The following is a 25,956-nucleotide window of genomic DNA, read 5'->3' as shown; positions in this document are numbered from 1 at the left end:
TATAAGAGTGTGGAGCAATACATGTGATCCAAATACATGTTTTTAAACTTTGAGAGAAAGCCCGAAATAGAAAGACAAAAAATGACAATATCAATTAGTAGCGAAATTCAATCTTATAAGTTATTTTAATATTTGAGTTGACGTGTATAAATACTCATATTCCTATAAACGACATATAGAATAAAGAAATTAAAGACATAAAATTATTAATTTGTTGATATGCCAATAATGATCAAGCTAGCGAGGATTGCCAAAGCTGCGAGCTTTTGACTTTAGAAACGCTCTCCACCACTTCATACGGCAGAATGTATCCAATTACAATCACCATCTTAGTCTCCAAGTCTACAGTGAACGACCTCACTCCTGCGTTCATTTCCCAAAACAAATCTTCAAAAAAAAAAAAAAAAAAGGGTTATAGGATATGGTATGATACCTTCCATCTTTGAAATATGTTTCTCCACTTTTCTTGCACAGCCTTTACAGTGCATGGACACCCTGAGCGTCACCGTCTGCAAAACCAAACCAAAATAGTTACGGATCTGTGGGACTAAGGAAGAAAGGGGAAGTGGACACAAAATTGGACCACAGCGTCCTCCAATGTCGGGAGTTGGCCCTTGTTGCTGCTGGCGATAAGCGGGTCTTTGTCAAAACGAGCGATGGAAGTAGACGATGTGGGACTGAAACAATCCAAAGCCTTCGCAATTTTCTTCAGCTTCCCCATCAGAAGGCACTAAAATCTACCACAAATAAAGTGAATATCATAATTAATAAGAGCAGGGAGAGGGACACAGAATATATAAAGAAGCATTTGGTGACCAAAATGAGAGTAAATTATAATGCTAAAATAATGGCTTTGGGTTGCTGCTAAGTGGTAACCAACCTCAATAAATGAACCAAACTGTAAAATTTTGAGGCTCATAATTCAACCCAAGATTTAAAATTAAAAAATAGTTTCTACTTGTAAATTATTGTAAACAATTTTGAAAAAGTAAACAAGTGGATACTTGTAGCAGGAAATAAAATGAATGTTGGAGGTGAAGATAACCGTTAGAGCAGGAAGGAGGGAAAAAGCTAAGGCTCTGGCCACCGCACGCCTGCGGGTGACGAGACATTTTGGGCTACAATAATTTGAGGCAGACGAGACAGTTTGGGCTACAATAATTTGAGGCTCGAGTTCATATCCCTGTATTATTTGATTCGTGTATGAGCATTAATAATACTAATGCATTATGAGACGCAGAGCCATTATTATTTTGTGTTTGTTTAGAAGCAATTCTAGAGAAATTTTATAAGAGATAAGTTATTGGGTGAGAGTATAAGAGATATTCTTTTAAATATTTTGGTTATAGTGATTGACTAGTGAACTTATTCAAACCTTAGTATCACTTTGTTCATTTATATTAGTGATTGTGTGAGTGTAATCGATCTTACTTCAGCTCTGCAACAACTATTGGTTTTTTACCATTATCCAAAAAAATATAATAAAATTGGAATTAAATTGTGTTTAAAATAAATTTGATCGATTATATTTTAAAATTGGCCCTCTTCTTCTAAGTCACGTGAGAAACATGTGAGATGGAATAGTTTTGGAAATTTAGTTGAGAAGAAAGAGCAGAGGCACTGAAGGAGAGGAATCACATTATGCACGTGCGACTCACGTGAGTTTTGGAATGCAGAAAAAATATGAGAACGCCGAGTTGGAAAAAAGGCCTTCAAAATGTTATAAATCTTTTTTTTTTCTTCATCTAAATCACGAGTTTTATAAATAAAAAAAATAGCATTTATTAAATTTTATCGTACATTTGAAAGAAAAATGTAGAAAAAATAATTGTCAGAACAAATTTTCTAAGGTTTTAATGGTATAATTAATAAATGTTGGCTTTAATATTAATGAAAGAAAATTAAACTTGTGGTCCGAAATAATGGAATTATGGAGGTTTTTTTTTTCTTTTTTCACTTTCTTGACCTAATTTTATGTCAGCAATTATCTTACTTATGCATATGCATGCTGTAAACTCTACTATAATACTAAATTTAATATGCATATTTAAATGGTGTGACAATTTTAATTAATTATGGATCAAGCTTATCCACTACCGGCAAAATAAAGGCCCATATTCACCAGAATTCGTGGCAGGGAAAGGCCCAAATACAGAATGAAACGGGCCCATATACTCCCGAACCGAGAATATTAGCATAAATTTGGGTGGTTTTAATTTTGTTTTTAATAAAAATAAAAATAAAAACAATAATTTAGCAGTGTTGATGAAGGTTTGGATTTGGGCAGGTTCTGGAAACTAAGAAATAGATACGGTTAAATAATTAGAAAAATATAGACGAATTGTGTATTGTCCAATAAAACTTGGGAATAATTCATTAATTTCTACAATTTATTTAGGCAGGATGCAGTAGGTGCGCATATCAACCATTTATTATGTCGTATTTAATGGTATCACATTATGACATGTTATTTGATATGTTTTTGATGAAACAGTGACATAAATATATGATTTTATCTCTATTATTTATTAGATACATCTTTACTCCTATTGAAACGGGTGACATAAGTATATAATCTTGTCCTTGTTTATTATTATTGTCATTATCAAATAATTCAATTTATTACGATAACATAATTTATCATGTATACACGTTAATTAATTACCATGTCAACTATTTTAGTGATTTAACCAAAATGAAAATAATTATAATAATAAAATAGGGGTTGGGTGAATTTAAGATGGGACCATTGAGATTGAGGTCCATGTTACTGGGGATCAGTGGTCTGCCTACACTGGGTCCTACTAGATTCAGCCATTTTTTTAATAAACAAAAATTTCAAAATGTTGAAAAAGTTAATTTCCATGAAATTTGGAAGCAAAAATGAAAGATGTAACAGGAACAAAATGTATAGGAAACCCAAAAGGAATACTAAATATGATATAGATTTAGATTAAGATGATAATAGAAATAAAAGTAGAACTCAAAAACCAAAAGAAGAGAAGGGGAGGTTTTGTTGAATTTATACAGACTAAAACAAGATTCACGCGGATGTAAAAACCAAATATAGAAGACAAACACTTGAGCTTCTCCGTGGGCGATGGGAGTTGGGAGAAGAATTGACCAGATTGAAGCTCAAAAAGGGAAATTGCAGGTGGGATTTTTGTGACGAATTAATTAATACAAGGGTGGTGGCGGAGGAGACGCGTATGGGACTCCGTAGATTGGTGGCAGGGGACCTCCGTATACAGGGCTTGGAGGCGGTGGGGGCGATGGAGACGGCGGTGGTGGGAAATTGTAGGGAATCGGAGACGATGGTGTTGGCGGTGGTTCGGAGTATTGAGTATCTGGTGGGGGAGGTGGAGGAGATTGTATGCAAGGAAGAGGAAGTGGCGACGGGGATGTATAAACAGGGGGAGGGGGAGAATGAACAGGTAATGGCGGCGGAGGGGAGGTGGGGTGTTGGAGAGGTGGGCTTGGGGAGTAGGATGGAGGAGATGGTGGATATGGGGATCGTGGACAGTAGACAGGGAGTTGTGTGGATGGTGGCGAAGGGAAATCAGGGAAATGTGGCGGAGGCGGAGGAGTGTGAACTGGGAATGATGGTGCTGGTGGTGATGATGCNACTGGAGGAGAAGGCTTGACCGGCGGATTGTGGACTTGTGGCGGTGATGGAGGTGCAGGTCCGGATGGTGAAGGAGGAATGGCTGGAGTGTGACCTATGGGCGGCGTTGAAGGTGACGGTTCGGACGGCGAGGGAGTTGGTGGAGGGTGATCTTGTGGCGGCGATGATGGCGAAGGTTCGGACGAAGAAGGTGGACCCGGAGGAGTATGGCCGTGGGGTGGTGAGGATGGTAAGGGCTCAGACGGCGGAGGTAATGCCGGCGGAGGATGACCTTTTGGGGGCGATAAGGGTGAGGGTAAAGACGGTGGAGCATGACCTTGAGGCGGCGTTGAAGGGGTTGTAGGCGTAGACGAAGAGGAAGGCGACGGTGGTCCCGGNGGAGTATGGCCGTGGGGTGGTGAAGATGGTAAGGGTTCAGACGGCGGAAGTAATGCCGGCGGTGGATGACCTTTTGGGGGCGAGAAGGGTGAGGGTAATGACGGCGGAGCATGATCTTGAGGCGGCGTTGAAGGGGTTGTGGGTGTAGACGGAGAGGAAGGCGAAGGTGGACCCGGCGGAGTATGGCCGTGGGGTGGTGAGGATGGTAAGGGATCAGTCGGCGGAGGTAATGCCGGCGGAAACTGACCTTTAGGGGGCGATGAGGGTGAGGGTAATGACGGCGGAGCATGACCTTGAGATGGCGTTGAAGGGGTTGTAGGTGTAGACGGAGAGGAAGGTGACGGCGGAGAATAAACCAATGGCGGTGCCGACGGTGGCGAATGTGGCGACAGAGGAGGAAAATGGGGCGAGAGCGGCGGCGATGGAGGAGACACCTCCCCTGCCGGTGACGGAGGTGAAGAGGGCGAAACCACCGGCGGAGTAAATGGAGTAGAAGGCGAAACAGAAGAAGCACCGCATTTAAACGCATTACAATCAACATGCCTCGAAAAGAATGCCTTACATTGCCCACTCGGCCGCTGCGCCGGCCGTCCAGTCAAGCAATTCCTCCGATCACTGAAATCCGGAACCCTCAAACACGTCTGCGGCTCACCGGAGAAGAAGTTATTCGAGAACGTAAAGTTCTGAAGCTTAGGCAAATCACAAATACTCTCCGGAATCGTCCCAGAAAGAAAATTATTAGCCACATTGAGTTGCTCCAAACTCGCAAGCCCTCCAAATGTCTCCGGCAACGGACCCACCAGCTCATTGGAACTTACATCGAACACCGTCAAGTTCTTCAACGCCCCAATTTCTGGCGGCAAGCAAGAATTAAGCCCATTGTTCATCATAATGATCTCATTCAGCCTCGTCATGTTGCCCAAGCTCGAAGGCACACACCCATGGAACTTATTGTTCCCAAGAACAATGACCGACACCGGCGAATTTCCGAAATTATCCGGCAGTTCGAATCTGAATCTGTTGTGGTTAATAAAAATGGCGTCTAAATCCTTATCGAACAGCTCTCTGGGTACATTTCCTTCGAATTCGTTAAACCTCAGATCCAAAAACTTGAGCGCCGGAAGCTTGAGAACCACGCCGGGGAACTTCCCAGCGAACCGGTTATTACTGAGATCCAATTCGTGTAGCAACTTGAGACGATCAAATCTGTGGGGTAAAGTACCGCAGAATCTGTTTGAGTTGATATGGAACAATGCAAGATCCCCAAGCAAACCGAGCTCTTCAGGGAGGTATGTTGAACACAACTCACTGTGGGAAACACTCGCTCTCTTTATTAAGACCAATCGAGAAGAGAATACAAGACACTCTGTAGAATACTTCTGCTTTTTATTGTTTTTAGATTTCTTGGATGAATAACCTAGGTAGGGTGGGGGTATTTATACTAAGAGTAAACAATCTATATTTAACCAATCTAAATCTAGACCTAACCGATTTGAATCTAGACCTAACAAATTGAATCTTTCTCCTAAAATATCTACATCTCTTTCTCCTAAAATCTCTACTAAAATAAATATACTGGGCTCGTACAATTAGGCTTGACTCTATTGGGCTAGTACAATTATTGGGCTTGACTCTATTGGGCTAGTGATGATATTTCAACACTCCCCCTCAGCACTAGTCCTCATTCGCTGCATCATGTTGAGCTGACAGCGAAAGCTCTCATGTTTGCTAGTATTCAACCCTTTTGTAAACAAGTCTGCCACTTGGTCATCTGTCTTGATCTGCTGCATCTCAATTTCTTCCTTTAGGACCTTCTCTCTAATGAAATGGTAGTGCACCTCCACATGCTTTGTTCTAGCATGAAACACTGGATTTTCTGCAAGGCGAATCGCAGATTGGTTGTCGCAAAGAAGTGATATTGGATAGTCAATTTTCTGGTGCAAATCTTCCATCAAGAGTTTTAGCCATGTACTTTCCTGGGCTGCTCCAGCCGCTGCTCTATACTCTGCTTCTGTAGTTGATAATGATACTGTTGGTTGTCTCTTGCTACACCAAGAAATTGTTCCCGAACCAAACTTGAACACATACCCAGTGGTTGACCTCCGAGTATCGTGGTCTCCTGCATAGTCAGCATCACAGTATCCAACTAGCTTGCAGTCTTTGCTTCTTTTGTACAAAAGACCATAGTCGATTGTACCTTTGATATATCTCAAGATCCGTCGAGCTGCATCCAGATGAGGCTTCTTTGGACTTTGCATGTATCGACTCATAACCCCAACTGCATACGAGATATCAGGTCGAGTTAAAGTTAGGTAGATAAGACTACCTACTAGTTGTCGGTACGTTGTTTCATCGTTCAACTCTTTGCCTTCATGTGCACAAATCTTGGCATTTATCTCCATCGGTGTTGAAACTTGCTTGCACTCTAACATGTTGAACTTCTGAAGCATGTCTCTGGTATACTTTTGTTGGCAGAGAAACAGTCCTTCATCTGTGCGATCAACTTCTAGGCCTAAGAAGTGTTTAAGCTCTCCTAGCTCTTTCATCTGAAAGCGTATTGATAAATTTTCTCTTGTTTGATAAATTTCTCTTTCATCGTCCCCGGTGATAATCAAATCGTCCACGTAGACCAACACAATTGTCAAATTTCCTTCTCTTTCTTTGATGAATAGGCTTGAGTCTGCATGCGCAACTGAATAACCACTTTGGGTAAGAAATTCAGCAATCTTACCATACCAAGCTCTCGGTGCTTGTTTCAGTCCATAAAGAGCTTTTCTAAGCTTGCATACATAATTAGGATTAGCTGCACTCTCAAATCCCTTTGGTTGGTTCATATAAATCTCCCTGTCTAGCTCTCCGTGCAAGAAGGCATTCTTCACATCCATTTGCCACAGTTTCCAATCTTTACTTGCTGCGAGTGCTAGCAGAACTCGTACGGTAGTAATCTTTGCCACTGGACTGAATGTTTCATCATAATCTAGTCCATATTGTTGAGAAAATCCTCGAGCCACGAGTCGAGCCTTGTATCTCTCGATTGATCCATCCGGTCGACGCTTTATTTTATAGACCCACTTGCAAGAGACGGGTTTGATATCTCCTAGTCTTGGCACTAGTTCCCAAGTTTGATTATGCTCCAAGGCTATAATTTCTTCCTCCATCGCTTTCTGCCAAACCGAGTTTTGTGATGCTTCTTCATATGTCTCTGGTTCGTAAACTCTATCTTCTACAATAGCTGCATTTGCATACTTAGGATTTGGCCTTCGGATTCTATTTGATCGCCTAAGTTGTTGATGTGTTGTTTCATTTTTATCAGATTCGCTTGATTGAGTCACCTCCTGCTTGTCAATATCAATGTCGCTTGGACTTTCAGATGCATCGAAATTTGATTGAATTTGTGTAGTTTGCTCCCCCAGCTTCTGTTGTAGAATTTCTTCAATGTTTGAATCTGATAAGACTTTCTTCTCCGAGGACCACCATGTAGATGCTTCATCAAAAACTACATCTCTTGATGTATAGTATTTTCCACTTGTTGGATCACAGCACCTCCATCCTTTTCTTTGATTGTCGTATCCAACAAATACACACTTGACTGCTTTCTTGTCAAACTTGCTACGTAGATGGTCAGGCACAAATACATAGCAAACACAGCCAAATACTCGGAAGTAACTAATTGTAGGTTTCATATCCCATAGTATCTCAAATGGTGAGACGAACCCTAGCTTTGGTTGAGGAAGCTTGTTGATCACATGGGCAGCAGTTCGCATAGCTTCAGCCCAAAATCTTCCTGGAACGTTCTTTGCGTGTAACATGCTTCGACAGGTTTCTGCAAGGTGTCGATTCTTTCTTTCTGCTACACCATTTTGTTGTGGCGTGTTGGCACATGTAAATTGACGTCGTATCCCACACTCGTGTAAATATTGATCGAACTCATCTGACGTGTATTCTCCGCCATTGTCTGAACGTAGACAACGAATCTTCGCTCCTACTTCTCCTTCGACCATCATCTTGAATTCTTGAAACTTTGAGAACGTGTCAGACTTTTCTTTCATAAAGAAAATCCACACATATCTTGAGTAGTCGTCAATAAATGTCACCATATACCGCATTCCGCTGATCGATGCTTGTTTGACTGGGCCGAACAAATCAGAGTGAACTAACTCTAATGGTTTCTTTGCTTTGAAACTTGACTCTTTGTATGGTAATTGATGAGCTTTACCATACTGACATCCAGCGCAGACAACGTCTGTTTTGACTTCCAGTTGTGGTAGACCTTTGAGCATAGATTTCTCCATAATCAGCTTCAACTTATGGTAGCTAATATGTCCCAATCTTGCATGCCATAGATCTGTCGTCTCATTCTTTCGGGTCTTGTCAACATAGGCAGACTCTGCAGATAGAACGTAGACAGACTCCACTCTTCGTCCTTCTATCGTCGGCTTTCCTATTATCTTAACATCTTGATAAACTTTTACATCTTCTGGCCCAAACAAGACATAGCTTCCTGATGTTGTTAGTTGTGACACTGACAACAAGTTCTTCTTTATACCCGGTACATGATAAACATTATGTAGCGACACTGTATCAGACTTATTGCCAGGCATGATTGTCGTATTGCCGATTTGAGCAATTGATAACTGTGTGTTATTTGCTGTACGTACCATACGACTTCCTTTGTACTCTTTCTTGTCTTGCAATTTTCTCTGATCGCCAGTCATGTGATTTGAACATCCTGAATCAACGATCCAGTCATTCTCATAGTTGATATGGTCTTCCATTGTCGCCATGAGTGCTAGCTCGTCTTCTTCTATGGGACATAGTACCTCTGCATCCCATTCATCTTCTATCTTCTTTTTGGATATTGCCACATTGTTTTCAATGGTCTTTTTCCTGGACCAACAATCTCTAGACATATGGCCCTTTTTCCCGCAGTTATAGCAAATACCACCAAATCTCGTTCTTTGAAAACTCTTGTTGTCGTTCTTCTGAGCTCTCTCAGGTTGTGCAATCCCTTGGTGGCTTCTTCTTTTGTCACCATTGTATCCACGTCTGGTAGACGGCCTATTATTGCTCTGACTTTCACTCGTGTAGAGTGCTTCTTCACCCTTCAACGTGAAGCCTCCCATTTGTTTAGCCATGGCTTCTTGGCTGGCTAACAAATTTTCGAACTCTACCAGTGATGGTTGAGTGGGCCATCCTTGTACAGCAGCAATGAAGCTTCGATATTCTGGTCGCAATCCGTGGATTATAATCCTCTTCATTCGAGATTCTACAATGGCGGACTTTGGGTCTAGTTCAGTAATCTCCCGACAGATCGATTTGACCTTGTGGAAGTACTGAGCAATCGTCATATCACGTTGTGAAATTGACAACAACTCATTCTCCAGAAGTTGTAGTCTCGTATCATTCTTCTTTGAGAACAACATCACGAATGTGTCCCATGCTTCTTTCGGTGTCTTGTCATCCCAAATATGTTCTAACATCTCTTCTCCGATGGTGGTCTTCAAGGCAAACATTGCTTTGCCTGCTTTGATTCTCCATTTGCGCAAGGCGTCGTTAGAATCCTCCTCTGGCGGCGTAGTTTCACACCCGCCAACGATCTCCCAAAGATCCTGTCCTTGTAAATAGGACATCATGCATGTTGCCCACGTGTTGTAGTTGTTGTTGTTGAGTTTCTTAATTCCTCCAACGATTTGGAAATCACTCATCGTGTTGGCCATACCTCAGTAATACCAAACAAGTTCTTTTGACACAAGACTTGCAGAGTCACAGACTTCTCACGACACAAAAGAAACTCACTCACCACTAATCTCAAGAAATCGTTTCTGATGTGGAAGATCAGGCAGAGCTGCAACCACAGAGCATACTAAGGATTCCAAGAGATCAGATAACCTACACTAACCTCGCTCTGATACCAAATGTTGAACACAACTCACTGTGGGAAACACTCGCTCTCTTTATTAAGACCAATCGAGAAGAGAATACAAGACACTCTGTAGAATACTTCTGCTTTTTATTGTTTTTAGATTTCTTGGATGAATAACCTAGGTAGGGTGGGGGTATTTATACTAAGAGTAAACAATCTATATTTAACCAATCTAAATCTAGACCTAACCGATTTGAATCTAGACCTAACAAATTGAATCTTTCTCCTAAAATATCTACATCTCTTTCTCCTAAAATCTCTACTAAAATAAATATACTGGGCTCGTACAATTAGGCTTGACTCTATTGGGCTAGTACAATTATTGGGCTTGACTCTATTGGGCTAGTGATGATATTTCAACAAGGTATCCGGCAATGTCGCCGTGGTTGAGATCGATTCCAGCGACGGTGCGGATGTTGGGGTCGTCCAATGCGGGAGCACAGTAAACGCCGAAGTAGCTGCAGACGTCAGATCCGACCCAATTGGCGGTTTGATTGAAAGGGTCAGACAAAATGGCTAGTTTCCAAGCCTGAAGTGCAATGTAAGCATTTCTAATCCTCCCGTTTTCGAAAACCAGAGATGGGTCCACAGTGACTTCTTCGCCACGGTCACCAAACTCGTCTCTGTAGTACAGAAGCTGGCGGTGGCGGATGTAGAGAGCTTCAGCGTCAGAGAGGCTGCCATGGCTGACGGCGGGGAGGGCGGCGGCGAGGCGGAGGAATGCGGGAAGGAAGAGGAGGAGGAGGAGGGGTGAGATGTTGAAATGGGAGTTGGGATTCATCTGGAATGAGGCATCTGAAATTGAAAGTGCAGTGGAGAGTGATTTTAGTAACACTGTCCTTTCCTCTGTTCCTATTTTTCTAGTTATTATTTATTTTTCAGTCTTAAATTAGTATATTTTAAGAACAAAAATATATTCTAAAAAAAAAACGTGTAAGCCCATCAATGGCCCAATTATACTATTTCAATGTTCGGCCCAATCATGCTATTTCAATGCTCGGCCCAATTAAGATATTTCAATGCTCGGCCCAATTATGCTATTTCAATGTTCAGCCCAAAACATGGTATTTCAATGCTTGGCCCAAAACACAAGCCCAACTAAGAAAATACATTATAATTATTGCAGATTCAAATTCCTGTGCAGCTGCTCCATTGCAAAACTAATGGAAGTTTCATCACTTCCACCTGTTTGCTTTAATTTGGGAACCAAATCTCTGCACCTTTCCACTCCATCGTCTACCGACAAATAAATGTTCTCTTTTCCGATTGTTTCTGTGAAATCCGAAGCTATCATCTTCTCCATCACTACTATTCTTGGGTTTATAATTCCCATCTGTTCATCATCAAATATCGATTTCATTAATTTTCTAGATGCTTTGCAGAGGAAATGGATTGGTGGGACACTGCGAAATTACCTGGATTCCATTTGCATGTAATGATCTGTGGATTTCAACTAGAGTTTCGATCCCTGTCATGTCGATGGAGGTAACTCCTGTACAAACAACCAAAACTCAGTAATGGGTCAAATTCATTCTGGACTGACTTATTGGTTTTTATCGCTTATTACCGCTCAACTCCAGCAGTACATGTTCGACGGATCCATCGTTGGTATCAGATATGGTCTGCTCATCACGAACCCATCTGAAAATCCTAATGAAAAACCACAAGATTCGGACTGGTTAATCAAAGGCGCCATATTTGCGCCTAAACTGTTTGATAAAATGCGCAAATGAACTTTACATTACCTTTCTCTGATGTAGTTGGCATTGGCGTAATAAACAGGGGAACCAAGTTGAAGAACAATAATTCCAGGGATTCTTGTTGCATTTGGGTACTGTTCCACGTCTCTATACAAACTGGAGTTTGTTATTTTCCCGAGTTTGCAAGTGGCTGGTCTAGCCATGTAAAGCAGAGCTCTCAGCAAAGCGAGTCCCACCTGATAAAAGAAGTCATAACAAATAAGGAAAGACGAGGCTTTGAAACTTCCTTTGGTTATGTTATGAATATGATTCACTGACCGAAAGCATGATGCCAACGTCCATGCTCAAGAGGGCAACGCCCAAGAAAGCCGCCATACATATGCAGAAATCAAACTTGTCGACCTTGAGAAGATGATACATTTCTTCATACTTGATGAGACCAAACATGGCGGACATGATAATGGCGGAAAGGGTTACAAGAGGTGTGTAGCTGAAGAGAGGAGCTAGAAAGAGGAGGGTGAGAGCCATGAAGATCGCCATGACTATGTTTGACATGGCTGTCCTACACCCAGCATTGAAGTTCACTGCAGTCTTTGAGAAAGGCCCTGAAAAAAGATAAGTCATTTCATTTGATCAATTATTGTTCATAATCTAACTGATATAATGAATAGTTTATATCACCAGTGGTTAGGTAGCAGGAAGTGAAAGATCCGAGGATGTTCATTAAACCAAAGGCTACCATCTCCTTGTTCCCATCGATTTGTTCATTTTTCATGATTGCAAAGCTCCGACCAATTGCTATTCCTTCCTGAGGCAATGATAATAAAGATTAGAGAATATGAATTTTGAGAGAAAAACGAAAAAGGGAGAGATCCAAGAAGTTACAGCCAAAGCCACAAGGGCAGTGATCAAGCCAGTTTGTACGACAACTGATATATATTTGGAGTCAAAGTTGAGGAAGTGAATAGAAACAGGGTTTATTCCTTTGCTCAAGTGACCCACCTGTGCGGTGATATCAAGTGGGTTATTACATCATCATCAAAAGAAGCTAAGAAAAGTCTCCAAATAGTGAAAAAGAAATGATCATACAGTTAAGATTCCATGCTGACTTCCATTGATGAAATAAGCAAACAAACACCCGACTACCACTGTCACCATTGGAGCCATCGCTGACACCCAGAATAGCTTGGGGTTTCTGTTTCTCTGTTTAACCACCACCACCAAAAAAAAAAGAAAAAAAAAAAATTAGAGAAAGATGGTTGATGGTTGAGAGGGAGTTCAGTTGGCTGGCTAGAAATAATCCTGAGTTTATAAGTAAGGACTACATGAGGTTTTTTGGAAATCATAAAGCAAAACATTCATAGCAAAAACATTCATAGCATCTTATAGAGTTGGTGATTCTTCAAAACCTGGCTTCTTAGCATCAGAGCTATGCCCAACTTAGCCATGTCGAACAAAAAAGTTGTAAGCCTCGATGATGTAGTAAAAAATGCCTCAAGGGAAGGTGTATAATAGTGTATTTTGTTCGGGAAAGTGTATAATAGTGTATTTTGTTCGGGAAGGTGTATAATAGTGTATTTTGTTCGAAGGGAGGATTATCGAGGATTGTGGGAGCCACTTTAGCTAATCCTCTCTTATTCCTCAGAAAAGATATAGAAGATAGAGAAAAGTTGCTTACCAGGAACCTTGTAAACTGAAGGAATAGAAGGAAGACGATGCCGACAACAGCACTTTGCCATTTCCACTGCAGCCAAACGAAGGATACGAAACAACAGAAAAGTTAATGTTTTTCAGGTGAAGCTGAACTGAAAAGAAAATATAAAAGGAAGAAACAAACCAACCTCATTTGTACGGGTGAACACTGCGTGAAGTACCGAAAAAACGTCAGTTTTAGAGGTGAAATGAGTGAGTCCAAGCATGCCTTTTAGCTGTTGCAGGGAAATGATCACAGCCGTCCCTCCCATAAACCCAAGAATTGTCGAGTGCGATAAGAAATCCACCAAAATTCCCAGTCTGCTCATCGGAAAACCAACACAAACGATCAAAAATTGGATTTTTATAAGTTGAGTTCACATTTTGAATTGTGGTCGAGTTGGGTCGCACCGTAGAAAGCCTAAGGTGGCCTGAAAGACGCCGGTAACAAGGGTGGCGGTGAAAACCAAGTGGAGATACAATGTGGGTTCTTCTTCCGGCGACGCCACTCGTCCGATGATTTGCGATATGAGCAAGGAGCATGCCGCCACCGTCCCCACCGCCAGATGCTTGGAGCTTCCAAACACCGCGTATACAAGGGGAGGAACGAAGCTGGAATCTGACAATATCATACGCGGAGAATCATTATTCAAATTACTCTAATTAGGCAACGTTTAAAATTAGGGAAGGGGAATGGGACTCACAAAGGCCAATGATGGGAGGGAGGGTGGCGAGCTTGGCGTAGCTGATGCCTTGAGGAATAGCGAGGCTGGTAATGGTAATACCAGCAAGCAAATCGTACTTAAACATACTCAAGTTGTATTTAGGAAGCCATTCCAATATGGGGATGAAATATTTGAGGACCTTTTTCACTCGCTGCACAGCCCCTCCGCCATCTCCAAACCGCCTGAACGGATCATCAGGGAAAAACGTCTCTTTCAGATCCGATTTCAGCCTCTTCCCAAACGCCCTCGGAGCAGCAAAGCTCACATTTTGGTCACTTTTGAAGGAACCCATTAGAACAAACCCAACAATTAGTGAATAATTGAAGTGATTGGGGTGAATTGAATGAAGAGAGTTATTATATAGAGGGGATGTTTAGTGGGGAATGATAAGAGGATGAGAGGGCGATGATGGTAAATGGATAAGACAGAACAATAGATCGGAGGTGGCAGGAACTATTCGAGTGTTTCTAATTAGACCCTTTTGGAATTGGGAACAGACATAATTAAGGTTTGGCTTTTGGGTGTTCCTGTCTTGGTTGTTGGGATATGGAACTATTTATAGTGAAGATTTGTTAAGATATATATTTCATGAGCGGTCAATATGTTCTTTTTACCTGTCATCAATAAAACCTTTGACTAATATTCCTCTTACTCTTATTTGTGTTCATCCTCTTATGAGTGTGTGAGCATCCTTGTGTGAGTTGTTGTACTATTCTTGCACTAGACGCCTGTTGTTTTGGCTCCAAAGTACTACCAAAATTTGCACATTCCCATGCAAATATCAAGTTTACACCTTGATATATACAGAGAAATTAGTATTTTAATAAGAAACTTCACTAAATTTTAGTTGTTGTGATTAATAAGCACTAACTTGTAGTTAAATGTTAAATATGAAGATGGGAGGAATAATAAATTTAAATGCAAAATGGACAAAAAAGGGTTTTGAAATTTGAGTGCCAAAAGGGAAGAACATAAACCTTTTGAATTTCTCTTTTATATACTTCATTAGTTTATTTGTATTGCAACATTTATATATTATTATAAAGGAACAAAAATTGGATTTTAGTACTTAATAACCAATAAAATCTTGGAGATATTAATTAAAGACAACCCTAAATAAAGATAACACAAAGTACACCAACCCACCCAATGAATTTCTCTTTTTGTGCAATAATAAAAGAAGAACAAGAATGAAAATTTATGAAGAGTTTGAAACGCAAGAGCTTCCATGTTTGAATTCCTTTACAAAGGGACTCAATTAGACCTCCTTTATTTATGAACCCTAATCTTCAATTCGAATTCCCACCATTGTTGATTGAATGGATTTCTATGATCTTATTGTATTAAGTGGGGAGCATAATAATTATAAACACCCTCTCCTCATTTACACACAACTTTCTTCATCTCTCAACAACATTTAGAATCCAAATCTATATGAATTCAATTATATTGAGAAAGAATTATTCAGTAATTTCGTCCATTGGCCAAAAGGATGGAGAAATTTGGTTGGTGAGATACTAAAACTTTTAGTCAATGGGGGAAAAGGGAAGAATGTCACCTCTTGACAAGGCTCATGCGTGGCTTCCATTACCTCCTTCAATAAAAACACCCTCATATAGCTAATGCATTTTTAGGGTTTCGGGTTCGAAAATAAACCGTTTCACACATAACAATGACGATGACGATCTAAAAGGCTTCAAAAAGTTTGAGTTCAGCAGTAATTAACGTATAGTATTAGAAGGGAGGGTTTCGAACGCGAAATTGTATGTCATCGAGTAAAAGAAAGGGTTAGAAAGTATTTGAAGAAGGGTTAAGAAGGGGTATAAGTAACCCTTGGGGATGGCCTTTGGTGGCTGGAAAAGACAGAATTTGGGGTGTGAAGTGGGATGAATGAAGAAGCAAAACTCCACAGAGATTTGGATAAAGAGTTATTGGAGAAGGCCACTTTGGTGTAAATGGGACTTGTTGAGGAACAATTATAGTTGGGTTAAGCAGTAGTCTTCCTTTATAAGATTAAAGAGTCAATTATTGGGGAAAAAATTATGAAATTTTTGCATCCATCATCACCAACTCAAAATAGATATCTATAAAATAAGAATGATTTGATAGCATAAGGCTTTGTTTTGATGATGCATAATTACTTTCATGCATTTCATCTTAAACTCATTGGTAATATAAATTTCTCCATTTTTGTAGGAACGAAAATTAGTAATTATAATTTTATTGATTTGTTTATGCTCAAATTGGAAAAAGAAAAAAAAAAACGTTGTTATGAATAGAATTAAGAAAGAAGATTAGATTTAAGTATCCATAATAGATCTTCCACTCGTGGTAATAGACAATATATATTTATCAATTATTTTGTCATTCTTTATTCATCACATCCATTGAATAACCATCATACATTATTTATTTATTATTATTTTTTTGGAAGTTGAAGACTTTGTAGAATGATTAGGTCAGAAAATTCGAAATTATAAAAATTGATATGAACCCAGATATCAATCATGTAAGATAAATTTCAAGAAAGATGGGAACAACCCAGCTTTATTTATTCTTCAACTGTTACAAATTTTGATGCTATGTAAAGTCGTGCATATTATTTTTATAGAGAGATTTGGAAAATATAGTAAAAATAGCATTTTTACTTTTCATTCATGGACGGTTAAGTTTTGTTACAATTATATAAGGTTTAAATTGCATATTTAGAATCATTCAAATAAGGGTTCTTGCATTGAGATATTCAATTATCACGAAAGTGAGTTTAGGTTTGGTTTATGTGGGCGTAAAAAGATGCAATCGGATGAAAAGAATTGGACAATTTGAAGGGAAAAAGATGGAATTATGAAGAAAGCGACTTTAGGGTTTAGTGTATATATATTATTTGACAAAAAGATTAGAAGCCCAAAGAGGGCCCATTATGAGGCGAAAGAAGCCCAAAGAGGGCCCATTATGAGGCAAAGGCAATTTCAGAACAAAAATGATATATTTTAATTAGGAAGATTATGAGGAGCCCAATTCATTTATTTAGAAAACCAATGTATATATTTTATCATGTGACCACCCCATTCATTATGGGTTGCTTGTGGGCGGTATATCTGATGTCCTGGAGGTTGTGGGTACAAGACTTGAAGTCGGCAATGCTGGCTCATCTCTTCATCCTGAGTTTCTTATGGGTACTACATCTAATATCGTTCACGTTCTTCGTACTAGATTTCAAGCTGTCGGTCCTTGTTGTGGCTGTGTTTTGAGAAGAAAAATAGGTGAAAGAGGTGATCGAGCTCTATAATATCTGTGAAGGACCCGAGAGCTTATGAAACTTAGAAAACAATTTTAAAAACTGTGGTGAAAAAAGTTTTGAAAAATATTTGGAAAGAGGCATTATTATAAGTTAGCAAAGACATTAATAACATTAAATTGACAAGCAAGACACAAATAAAGTATCATAATAAATAAACAAGTAGCTAACCATAAGATAAAAAAAAAAAGGGGTTAATATTATTGTAATAATCTTTTGCATTCACTTTATAAATAAGTTTGAGCTATACATTATTAGTAAATGCAAGCGCAAGAAGCAAAAGGCAACAGGAAAAGGTATAAGGGGAGGGGGGAGTTGGTATTGAGGCGTCGTAAAGTAGTATGGCGCGCGCGCGCGCACAATGCGTGTAAGAATGAATCAAAGCCAAGGAGTGTTAACCAAAGGAGTGACGACGGCTTTGGTTTGAAGATACTTATGGATAGCCTGCATTCCAGAGTCTCTTCCGAACCCACTCGCCTTATACCCTCCGAACGGGCAGCTCGCGTCGAAAGCAAAGTAACAATTTAGCCAAATGGTACCCGCTCGGATGGACCTGGACACCGTGTTGGCTATGTCTATGTTGTTCGTCACTATCCCAGCTGCTAGCCCGTACTTGGTGTTGTTTGCGCTCCTTATTCCCTCTTCAATCGTGCTGTCAAAACAGAACTTATAATGATTCAAACTCATCAATATACTTGAACCACTCCCACAAAAAGATGGTGTTTTTACTTGAATTTTATGACGGAGAGAACTGGCCCGAATATTTCATCCTGCGCAATCAGCGAGTCTTCCTGGGAATTCAATTACTATTCAGCATAATTAAAGATAAATAATAACAGAGGGTGTAAAAAACAGAGGAAAATGGAGGACCTTGACGTCTGTGAAGATTGTGGGCTCTACGTAATACCCCACTTCGCCTATACGCTTGCCGCCTGTAACCAGCGTTGCTCCTTCTTTTTTACCGTGTTCTATGTACTTGAGAATCTTATCCAGTTGCTTTTTGTCTACCTGCAGAATTTTCAGTCAGTTTCATTGGTGGGAGTTACCCAAAACTCTGTTAATTAACTTCCCATCACCTGGGGTCCATAATTAACTTTAGGATCAAATGGGTCTCCCACCACCCACGTCTTGGCCTTTTCACTAATCTTTTTCACGAATTCATCATAAATTCCTTCTTGAACCAGAACCCGGGAGCCGGCCACGCAGATTTCTCCCTGTGTACACCCATCAAAATTAAGGCATGTGGTTGACAGAGACGCTGAAATTGTTGGCAAGGTTAGGAGTGGTTTACCTTGTTGTAAAAAATGGCGAGGAGAGCAAGATCGACGGCTTTGTTGATATCAGCATCATCGAAGATTAGAAGAGGGGATTTGCCTCCTAATTCCAATGACACTTGCTTCAGGTTACTGGCACTTGCGGCCTGCATTATCAACCTCCCCACCTTGGTTGATCCTGTGAAGCTCACCTGAAACGCGTACCATTATTAATGAATCGTCCTGACCCCATTCTCTAGTGTAGAAACTAAAAGCAAAGTCATGACCGCTTATGCTCAAAGTAGACAATATCATACTGTTGCTGAGGTTTGTTGTTCCTAACATACTCTTAACTCAGCCATATTAATAGAATCCTCAAGAAGTTGTGAGCTTCGAATGTGTAGTCAAAAGTGATGTAAGTGTCGAACAAAGGGTATACTTTGTTTGAGGGCTCCAAAAAAAAAAGAGTCGAGCATCAATTAAGAGGAAGTTGTTTGAAGGCTTTGTAGAACTCAGGGAGGCTCTATGATGTATTTTATTTGAGGGATGATTGTTGAAGATTATTGAAATGAGTAGTCTTACCTTAGTATAATTAAAAATACTAATATGAAATGCGCTTATGTGGACAATATTATACCATTACCTTATCAATATCCATGTGTGATGCAATGCTGGACCCTGCGGTTGGTCCATATCCAGTCACAACGTTGAGTACTCCATCTGGAATGCCAGCCTAATAAAATATGCCACGTCAAAAATCTAGATTAAAAAAAGGGAAAAAAGCGTCCACATATTCATTTAAAAGCCAATTATATTTTATAAAAGTCCAAAAAATACTTCCGCGATATAAATTGTCATTTTCATGCTAATTTTAATTCATTTAATTATTGCGATAAAAAAGAGAGGTAGAGAGACGCCGGACCAGTTTGGCGAGATGAGCGTAGAACAGGGCGGAGAGGGGCGTCTGTTCGGCGGGCTTGACGATCATGGTACATCCGGCAGCCAACGCTGGGCTGACTTTCAACCAGAACATGGTCGTCGGAAAGTTCCACGGTATGATATGGCCCACCACTCCAATCGGCTCCAGTAACGTGTAGCCATGAAGCGGCCTTGACATTTTCAATATCTTGCCGTGAATTTTATCCGCTGCACCTGCGTAGTACCGCAGCGTAGTTGCAGCCCCGGGTATATCCACTATCTTACCCAGATGAAACGATTTTCCAGCGTCGATGGTATCCAACGCTGCCAGTTCCTCCACGTGTGCATCTATCAATTCCGCTAGTTTTGTCATTATCCTCCCCCTCTCCTGCACGTTATTACCCATGAATCCAAAAACATTAACTTGTCTTTTTCTTTCAATTATTATTGGAAAATAAAAATAAAAGAAAATTGTACAGGTTGTGGTCGTCACTCAATTCTGGCCTGTAACTCTAGGTTATATGCTAACTAAGACAATTTCACAAACACCTAACGCAATGCTACTTTTAAAATTAAATTAAATATTTAATCTAATTAATTGTGTTTAAACTATAAATTACGACGGACATANTCTTCCTCTTGCATTAAATTTCATAGGAGATCCCAAAACAAACAAAACAAACAAAAAATCATTATGGCGTTTCACATTCACAAGTCATCAGAGGAAGTCCTGTATGCAGAGTGAGAAATTTAAAAAAAAAAAAAAAAAAAAAAAAGCTATTAATTTAAACTATAAATTTGAGGAGGATAAAGTGGGGGAAAAGGTATGAAGAAGGACAAAAATAGAAATACTCACGGCGCCGGACATGCGTGGCCAAGGGCCATGATCGAAAGCCTCACGGGCGGCTTTCACGGCCAAATCCACGTCTTCTTTATCCCCGGCGGCCACCGACGCGATAACCTCCCCAGTTCTTGGATCTATGGTCTCCAAAGTTTTTCCTGTTCATTTTTTATTTTCGAACAACACCAAAAAAACCAAGATTGGAATTTAATAAAAGTTCTTCGTAAAACCCAGATAATCGGGTTGTCGGAAATTGGATTTTCCGACGGCGACAGGGAAATCTCCGACGACCCATAATTTTTGAGGCAGAGAGAGACATATATGTACCTGAAACAGAGTCAAGGAATTGGCCATTGATAAAGAGCTTTGTGAACTTGATTTTGGGTATATTGAGCTGGGATTGAGAATTTCCATTGCAGTGATTCTCCTCCATCTTGGTATGTGTATCACTGTTGGTGGGAGTGTGGTTTTGATTGACGGAAATAGATATGAATTTGCAGAGAGGAGTGCGTGTGGTTTATAGGAGAAGCCATAAGACTGTTTATATAGGCAATTCTGCAGCGCAGCCAGAATGAAGACAACAACATCTCTACGCACTCCATGTGGGTCACTTTCATGACATTAATTTCAAAGTGGACTTTTTTTTTTTTTTTTTTTTTTTTTTTTTTTTTTTTTTTTTTTTTTTTACTCCTTATCTTTTTCCAGAAAAAAACGCACCCGCATGTGCATGTAATGTAAATTGTAATAATGTTCCAAACGAAGAAACTCTAATATTCAGGTTAAAAAGTTTAATCTGACATCTTTGACTTAAAAAAAAAATAGTAAAAGTTTTACCGTTATCAAAATGTATTGTAGAATATACTCGAAACATATTGCCCTATGCTACGTGTTCACAATTCTACATACGTGTCATCGCCATGTCTTTAATATGTTTTCTTTTGACTCTTCTTGTCCCAAGAATTAGCCATGGAAAGAATCGAAAAACGTAAGGCTACAATTGACATTTCCAATAACCCCTGCGTTACTCTTACCGTTACTATTTACTCGCATGTGTTAAATTTCTTTTATAATTTAATAAATAGTACGTTTTTTAAATTTTAATTTTGTATTAATACATCATAAAATCGAAACCTTTTCACTTCTATATATATATTAAATATCTATTCAACAAAAAATAAAAACAAAACTTTCAACTATATTTGTTGTTTATTTATATATTTTATTTGGTGGAAGTGAGGGATAGTTTACGTGGAAAACGAGTTAAAATTGTTGTTTTAACTTTTTTTTTTTTCCTTTGCCTCATTTGAGGGTTCACTTTATTGTCCGACATAATCTTTTTTTTTTTTCTTTTCTTTTCTTTTTTTCCTTTTTTTTAGTTCACGTTTAAAGATATCAATTATTATTTTTTGTGACATTCTACTTTATCTTGTGATATATTTCTGTAATTGATTGATGGGACACATAGACATAGATATAGGATGAGAAATAAGAACCAATAAAATTAGAGGTTTATAAGTAATTATTCCACTAATTTTATATGAACATTATTGTCTGATTTTATCAAAATAAATTACATTCTTATATATTAATTATTTTTATTTATTTTCACCGACCCTAAATTATTGATATTTTTCTTTAACATTTGCATAAAATTGAGGCATCAATATTATTAGAAGGGCGATTAATTAATTAATTTTTTTAATTTGTTTGGATAAATGTGTTTAAAAAAATATATGAATGTCAACATGAAACTGAAATATATTAATATTTTATTTTATTTTGTTGGTAGAATTTTGATAAAATATTGCGGTGAATCGATCGGATCGGAATCTAAATATTTTTCAAATATAAAATAAAGTAATAATGCGTATCGTATAGTATCGGTGTGGCCTTATTTATTAAATATTTTCACACCGTCCTTACATAATAATTAAAACTTTAAATTTTGAGAAATTTGAATGTGTACCATAGGTTTAAATTTTGTAACAAATATTTTTTAATTTAGTATTTAAATAATAATATCCTTTGAATTTTGATTCTTGATGTCTAGCCTTTAATTTCTTTCCCATTTACTAAGTTACCATATTTACTCACGAAAGTGGTTAAAACGCATGGAATTGTAGTGTTACTTTTTAACATAGTTAATACATTGAAAATAAAAATAAAAATAAATACATAATTAATTAGGTTGACTAGACATTAGACTTAATTATTGTTGAAAGGTAGTTTGCATTTAATATTTTTCGACTAATGTGTCTAACTGTTTATAATAAAGATGAGACATTTAACCTGACCTCCACTTTCTCCTATTACCCAAACGTTATTTATGATTAATAGGATGTAAAATTAAATATTTTATTTTCAATCCCATATTTTTTAGAAAAATTTCTAAAATAGAGTTAATCACCTTATCCATTTCTAATTGTTTCAGGAAAAATGTTACGTATATATATTATTTATTTTATATAAAATTCATTTTTACCGTTTCTTTTTATTTGTTTAAAATTGTTATTATATATAAATAAAAAACTAGTGTATTTGAGATTATGTCTTGTAATATTTAAATGGAAGAATATGAGTTGTAATATTCAAATTTAAACTTATTATGAATTAACATTTAAATTATATTTTGACACATGAAATATTATTAGTTTTGCTATGATATTCAACATTTTTTTAATATAAAAAAATTACCTATTTAACATAATTTTGTTTAATTTTTTTATTTTATTGAGTTAAATTTATGATTTAAAAAATGTGTGAAAATTTCTCACCTTAATCCCCACAAAATTATAAGAAAATTTTTTGTGGGGAAGGAGATGGAAAAACCATTTCTTAGTCTACCTCATCCACAGAACATGTCTACCTCTTTCTCAAACATTTTTACGTACATCGATCTCCACAAAATTATTCAAGGAAAAACCATTTCTTAGCTTTATCTCGCCTAGCGAACATGTCTACATCTCTCTTAAGCATTTTCATTCCATCGATCTCCACAAGATTACACGAAATTTTTTCGTGGGAAAAGAAATGGAAAAACCATTTCGGAGCCCTACTTGGTCCAAGGAACATGTTTATTATTTTTAAAATATATATTTATTTATGAGAATTTCCAATTATTAAATAAATGAGTGGTTGAGATCGATCCAAGTTGCGAAAAGGAAAGCTGTTGGATGAATTTGGCTGTAAAAAAGGAAATTGACTGTTTAAATGTTTGCATACTTTAAAAAAAAAAAAAATGAAAATTAAGAATTGAAATTGTTTATTACAAGATGACAAAACACTCCCATCAATTTGAAATTAAGAAATGGTTTTCACTGCTTTCTTGGGCACGTCGTGTAAAATAAATAACAAAATAAAAATTAATTTCAATATATCACTTTAAATTAATTTATCATAAACCAATTAAGCCACAAAAATCTGATTATGTTTACATTTCTAACAATTGGACTAAAAAACTGAGACAGCGACTACACATCCAACCACTAAAAAACATATACCATTTACACTCTTTAGCTGTCTGTCCATGAGCTGCGACCTTTTTGGAAAAGAAAAAAAAAAAAAAAAAAATTGTTTAATTAAAAACAAAACATACTTGATGATAATCCATTTTTTTTAAAAAGAATCTTTTTTTTTTCCATAAAAAAAACCAAATAAAATAAAATAACGTTACATACCAACCCGAATTATTTTAACATACTTTATTCTTACTCACATATATTTTAGAAAATGAGTACCAAAAAAGATGCTGATCTCGAAAGGAGGTGGATTATGAGATCTCACATCGGTTGGAGAGAAGAATGAAACATTTTTTATAAGAAGGTAGAAACTTCTGGTCGATTAGTGGTGGGCTTGTGTTGGTGGGGGCAAAGCAACTTTCAATTCTTAGTCTTATGTTGGTATGGGATCATTTGTTTGGTTGAGTTTAAAATATTTAGAATAATTGCAAACAGGCGTTTACTTTTATGAAGTTGACATTAAAATGAAATATATTGTTGGAACAAAGAATAACTAGAGAATCATTTGGCAGGTTCTTCAATTTCTTTGTTCCTTTGTCTTTCTAGTATTTTTTTTTTTTTCTTCTTTCATTTAAATTATACATAGAACATGATTATTCATCAATAATTAATCTTTAAAATAAAGGATAATAAATTAGATAACGTATGAACAAAGATAACTTAGTTTTATTCCACACATTTCTGGTAGCCAATATATTGCAATGGTTAATTCAAATAATTTGATATTCTTATAAATAAACCAATTGTCAAAATTGATAAATTCATAAAATATTAAATACAAGGTCAAACTTGGGTTCTTATTTTCCGTAAGAAAACTGGAATAATGAAATATAATATAGTTTTGTGGGTTTATTTCGAAGTTTGGACTATTATTTGATTATCAATAATTACAAGTTTTCCAGGTCAACTTACATGTATGATACACCAACTTGTGTATAAACTAATCCTTATCCTAATAATTCACTCCTTAGCTCTTCTATTACCAAATGAATTATCTTCTCTCTTCTACGTTTATTATTCACAGTTTTATCAACTTTATACCGCTTTTATAATTACGTGATCCTATATAGATTGGAGAGATGAAAGGAACCTTCCTGTGTAAAACCTCTCAGATGTGTTTTAAAGTAGACAATATTTGTTAGCTGTGAACTTAGACGGTTACACTAATAAAAGATTTGTAATAGTTTTATGAATTAAGAATAGCTCGATTCACATGACGTGTGTCACACCGACCAAAAGATTTGATGTCATTATATATATATAAAGGGTTGGTTTGGAGTGTTTTTGGTTTATTTAACGTTTGAAAAAAACATGTGTAGTTTTCTCTTTTCAAAAGTCGTAGGTTTTTTTTTGTTTTCACATCGTATACAGAATTTGTGGGTTTTTGTGAAAAGAAAAATAGTATAAATCCTATAAATATATTTAATGGGAAAATTATAATAATAATTAAGCAATGGGTGAATATAAAATTTATGAAAAGTATCGAGATTAAATTTAAAATTTAGTAAAAATAGAAATACTAAATTTAGTCAAATGATTTTTTTCCTCTGAAAAATCATAAACAATGAAAAACATGATATTATCGTTTTTTTATTTATTTAATTACGAGATGTTTTATTATTTTATGAGAAGGGGAAAACTTTGTGGTGAAGAAATAATATTAATTGCACGCACAAAAAAACAATGGAAACCAATATTTTCAACATTTATTTAAAATTTTATCGAAAATCAATTGACAATGTGGTTTTTAAAAAATAAAACCCTACTTTCTACGTTAGAATACAAACTGGGCCCTCAATGGGCCGACAGTCTACTTGGACCAATTCAATGGTGAAAGAACAAGGCCCACTTGGATACTAAAATTTTCAAATGCAATCTTATAAAAAGTATCAATTTCTTGATTTAATTATTTTTACAATGTCATACTAAGCTATAGTCATAAATTATATTAAAAAGAAAAAAAAAAGCTATTATAATAAATGTGGTTTAGAGTAAATAAAGATTTAAAATGTTATATTTTCGAAAATGAACAAAAGAAAAAAATATATTAAAAACGTTTTTACAAAAACCTATATCTAGACGACA

At 37.3% G+C, this 25,956-nt stretch overlaps 4 protein-coding genes across 5 annotated transcripts; all 4 read right to left on the bottom strand.

Annotated features, from left to right (window-relative positions):
• Positions 1–142: 142 nt before the first annotated feature.
• On the bottom strand, positions 143–811 carry LOC111485315 (protein SODIUM POTASSIUM ROOT DEFECTIVE 2-like). Of its 2 annotated transcripts, none has more exons than XM_023132144.1 (3): positions 584–811; positions 434–509; positions 143–363 (listed from the first exon to the last, which is right to left on the bottom strand). In XM_023132144.1, exons 1-3 carry the CDS (start codon positions 719–721, stop codon positions 233–235), a joined length of 345 nt encoding a protein of 114 aa, XP_022987912.1. In that variant the 5' UTR covers positions 722–811; the 3' UTR covers positions 143–232. The 2 variants fall into 2 exon arrangements, with proteins under 2 accessions (XP_022987912.1, XP_022987913.1); XM_023132145.1 differs by having other exon boundaries at positions 143–342.
• A 2,118-nt stretch (positions 812–2,929) lies between these two features.
• On the bottom strand, positions 2,930–10,792 carry LOC111485114 (leucine-rich repeat extensin-like protein 4). The gene is made up of 2 exons (XM_023131837.1): positions 10,295–10,792; positions 2,930–5,296 (listed from the first exon to the last, which is right to left on the bottom strand). Exons 1-2 carry the CDS (start codon positions 10,705–10,707, stop codon positions 3,178–3,180), a joined length of 2,532 nt encoding a protein of 843 aa, XP_022987605.1. The 5' UTR covers positions 10,708–10,792; the 3' UTR covers positions 2,930–3,177.
• Positions 10,793–10,885: 93 nt separating this feature from the next.
• LOC111485138 (probable sulfate transporter 3.5) lies at positions 10,886–14,346 on the bottom strand. The gene is made up of 12 exons (XM_023131876.1): positions 14,023–14,346; positions 13,730–13,937; positions 13,468–13,639; positions 13,305–13,370; positions 12,716–12,829; positions 12,512–12,628; positions 12,308–12,434; positions 11,945–12,231; positions 11,672–11,862; positions 11,494–11,576; positions 11,342–11,418; positions 10,886–11,259 (listed from the first exon to the last, which is right to left on the bottom strand). The coding sequence occupies exons 1-12, from the start codon at positions 14,333–14,335 to the stop codon at positions 11,044–11,046; spliced, it is 1,971 nt and encodes a 656-aa protein (XP_022987644.1). The 5' UTR covers positions 14,336–14,346; the 3' UTR covers positions 10,886–11,043.
• Positions 14,347–17,520: 3,174 nt separating this feature from the next.
• LOC111485175 (aldehyde dehydrogenase family 2 member C4-like) lies at positions 17,521–20,883 on the bottom strand. Its single transcript, XM_023131929.1, has 9 exons — positions 20,681–20,883; positions 20,369–20,511; positions 19,517–19,900; positions 19,238–19,327; positions 18,633–18,806; positions 18,418–18,555; positions 18,212–18,349; positions 18,071–18,132; positions 17,521–17,993 (listed from the first exon to the last, which is right to left on the bottom strand). Exons 1-9 carry the CDS (start codon positions 20,784–20,786, stop codon positions 17,720–17,722), a joined length of 1,509 nt encoding a protein of 502 aa, XP_022987697.1. The 5' UTR covers positions 20,787–20,883; the 3' UTR covers positions 17,521–17,719.
• Positions 20,884–25,956: the final 5,073 nt, after the last annotated feature.

The sequence above is a fragment of the Cucurbita maxima genome, unplaced genomic scaffold (genome assembly GCF_002738345.1).
Source record: "Cucurbita maxima cultivar Rimu unplaced genomic scaffold, Cmax_1.0 Cma_Scf00010, whole genome shotgun sequence".
In the NCBI taxonomy this organism is placed as follows: domain Eukaryota; kingdom Viridiplantae; phylum Streptophyta; class Magnoliopsida; order Cucurbitales; family Cucurbitaceae; genus Cucurbita; species Cucurbita maxima.
The sequence above is the reverse complement of the archived record's forward strand: the minus strand, read 5'-3'. Positions and strand labels throughout refer to the sequence as shown.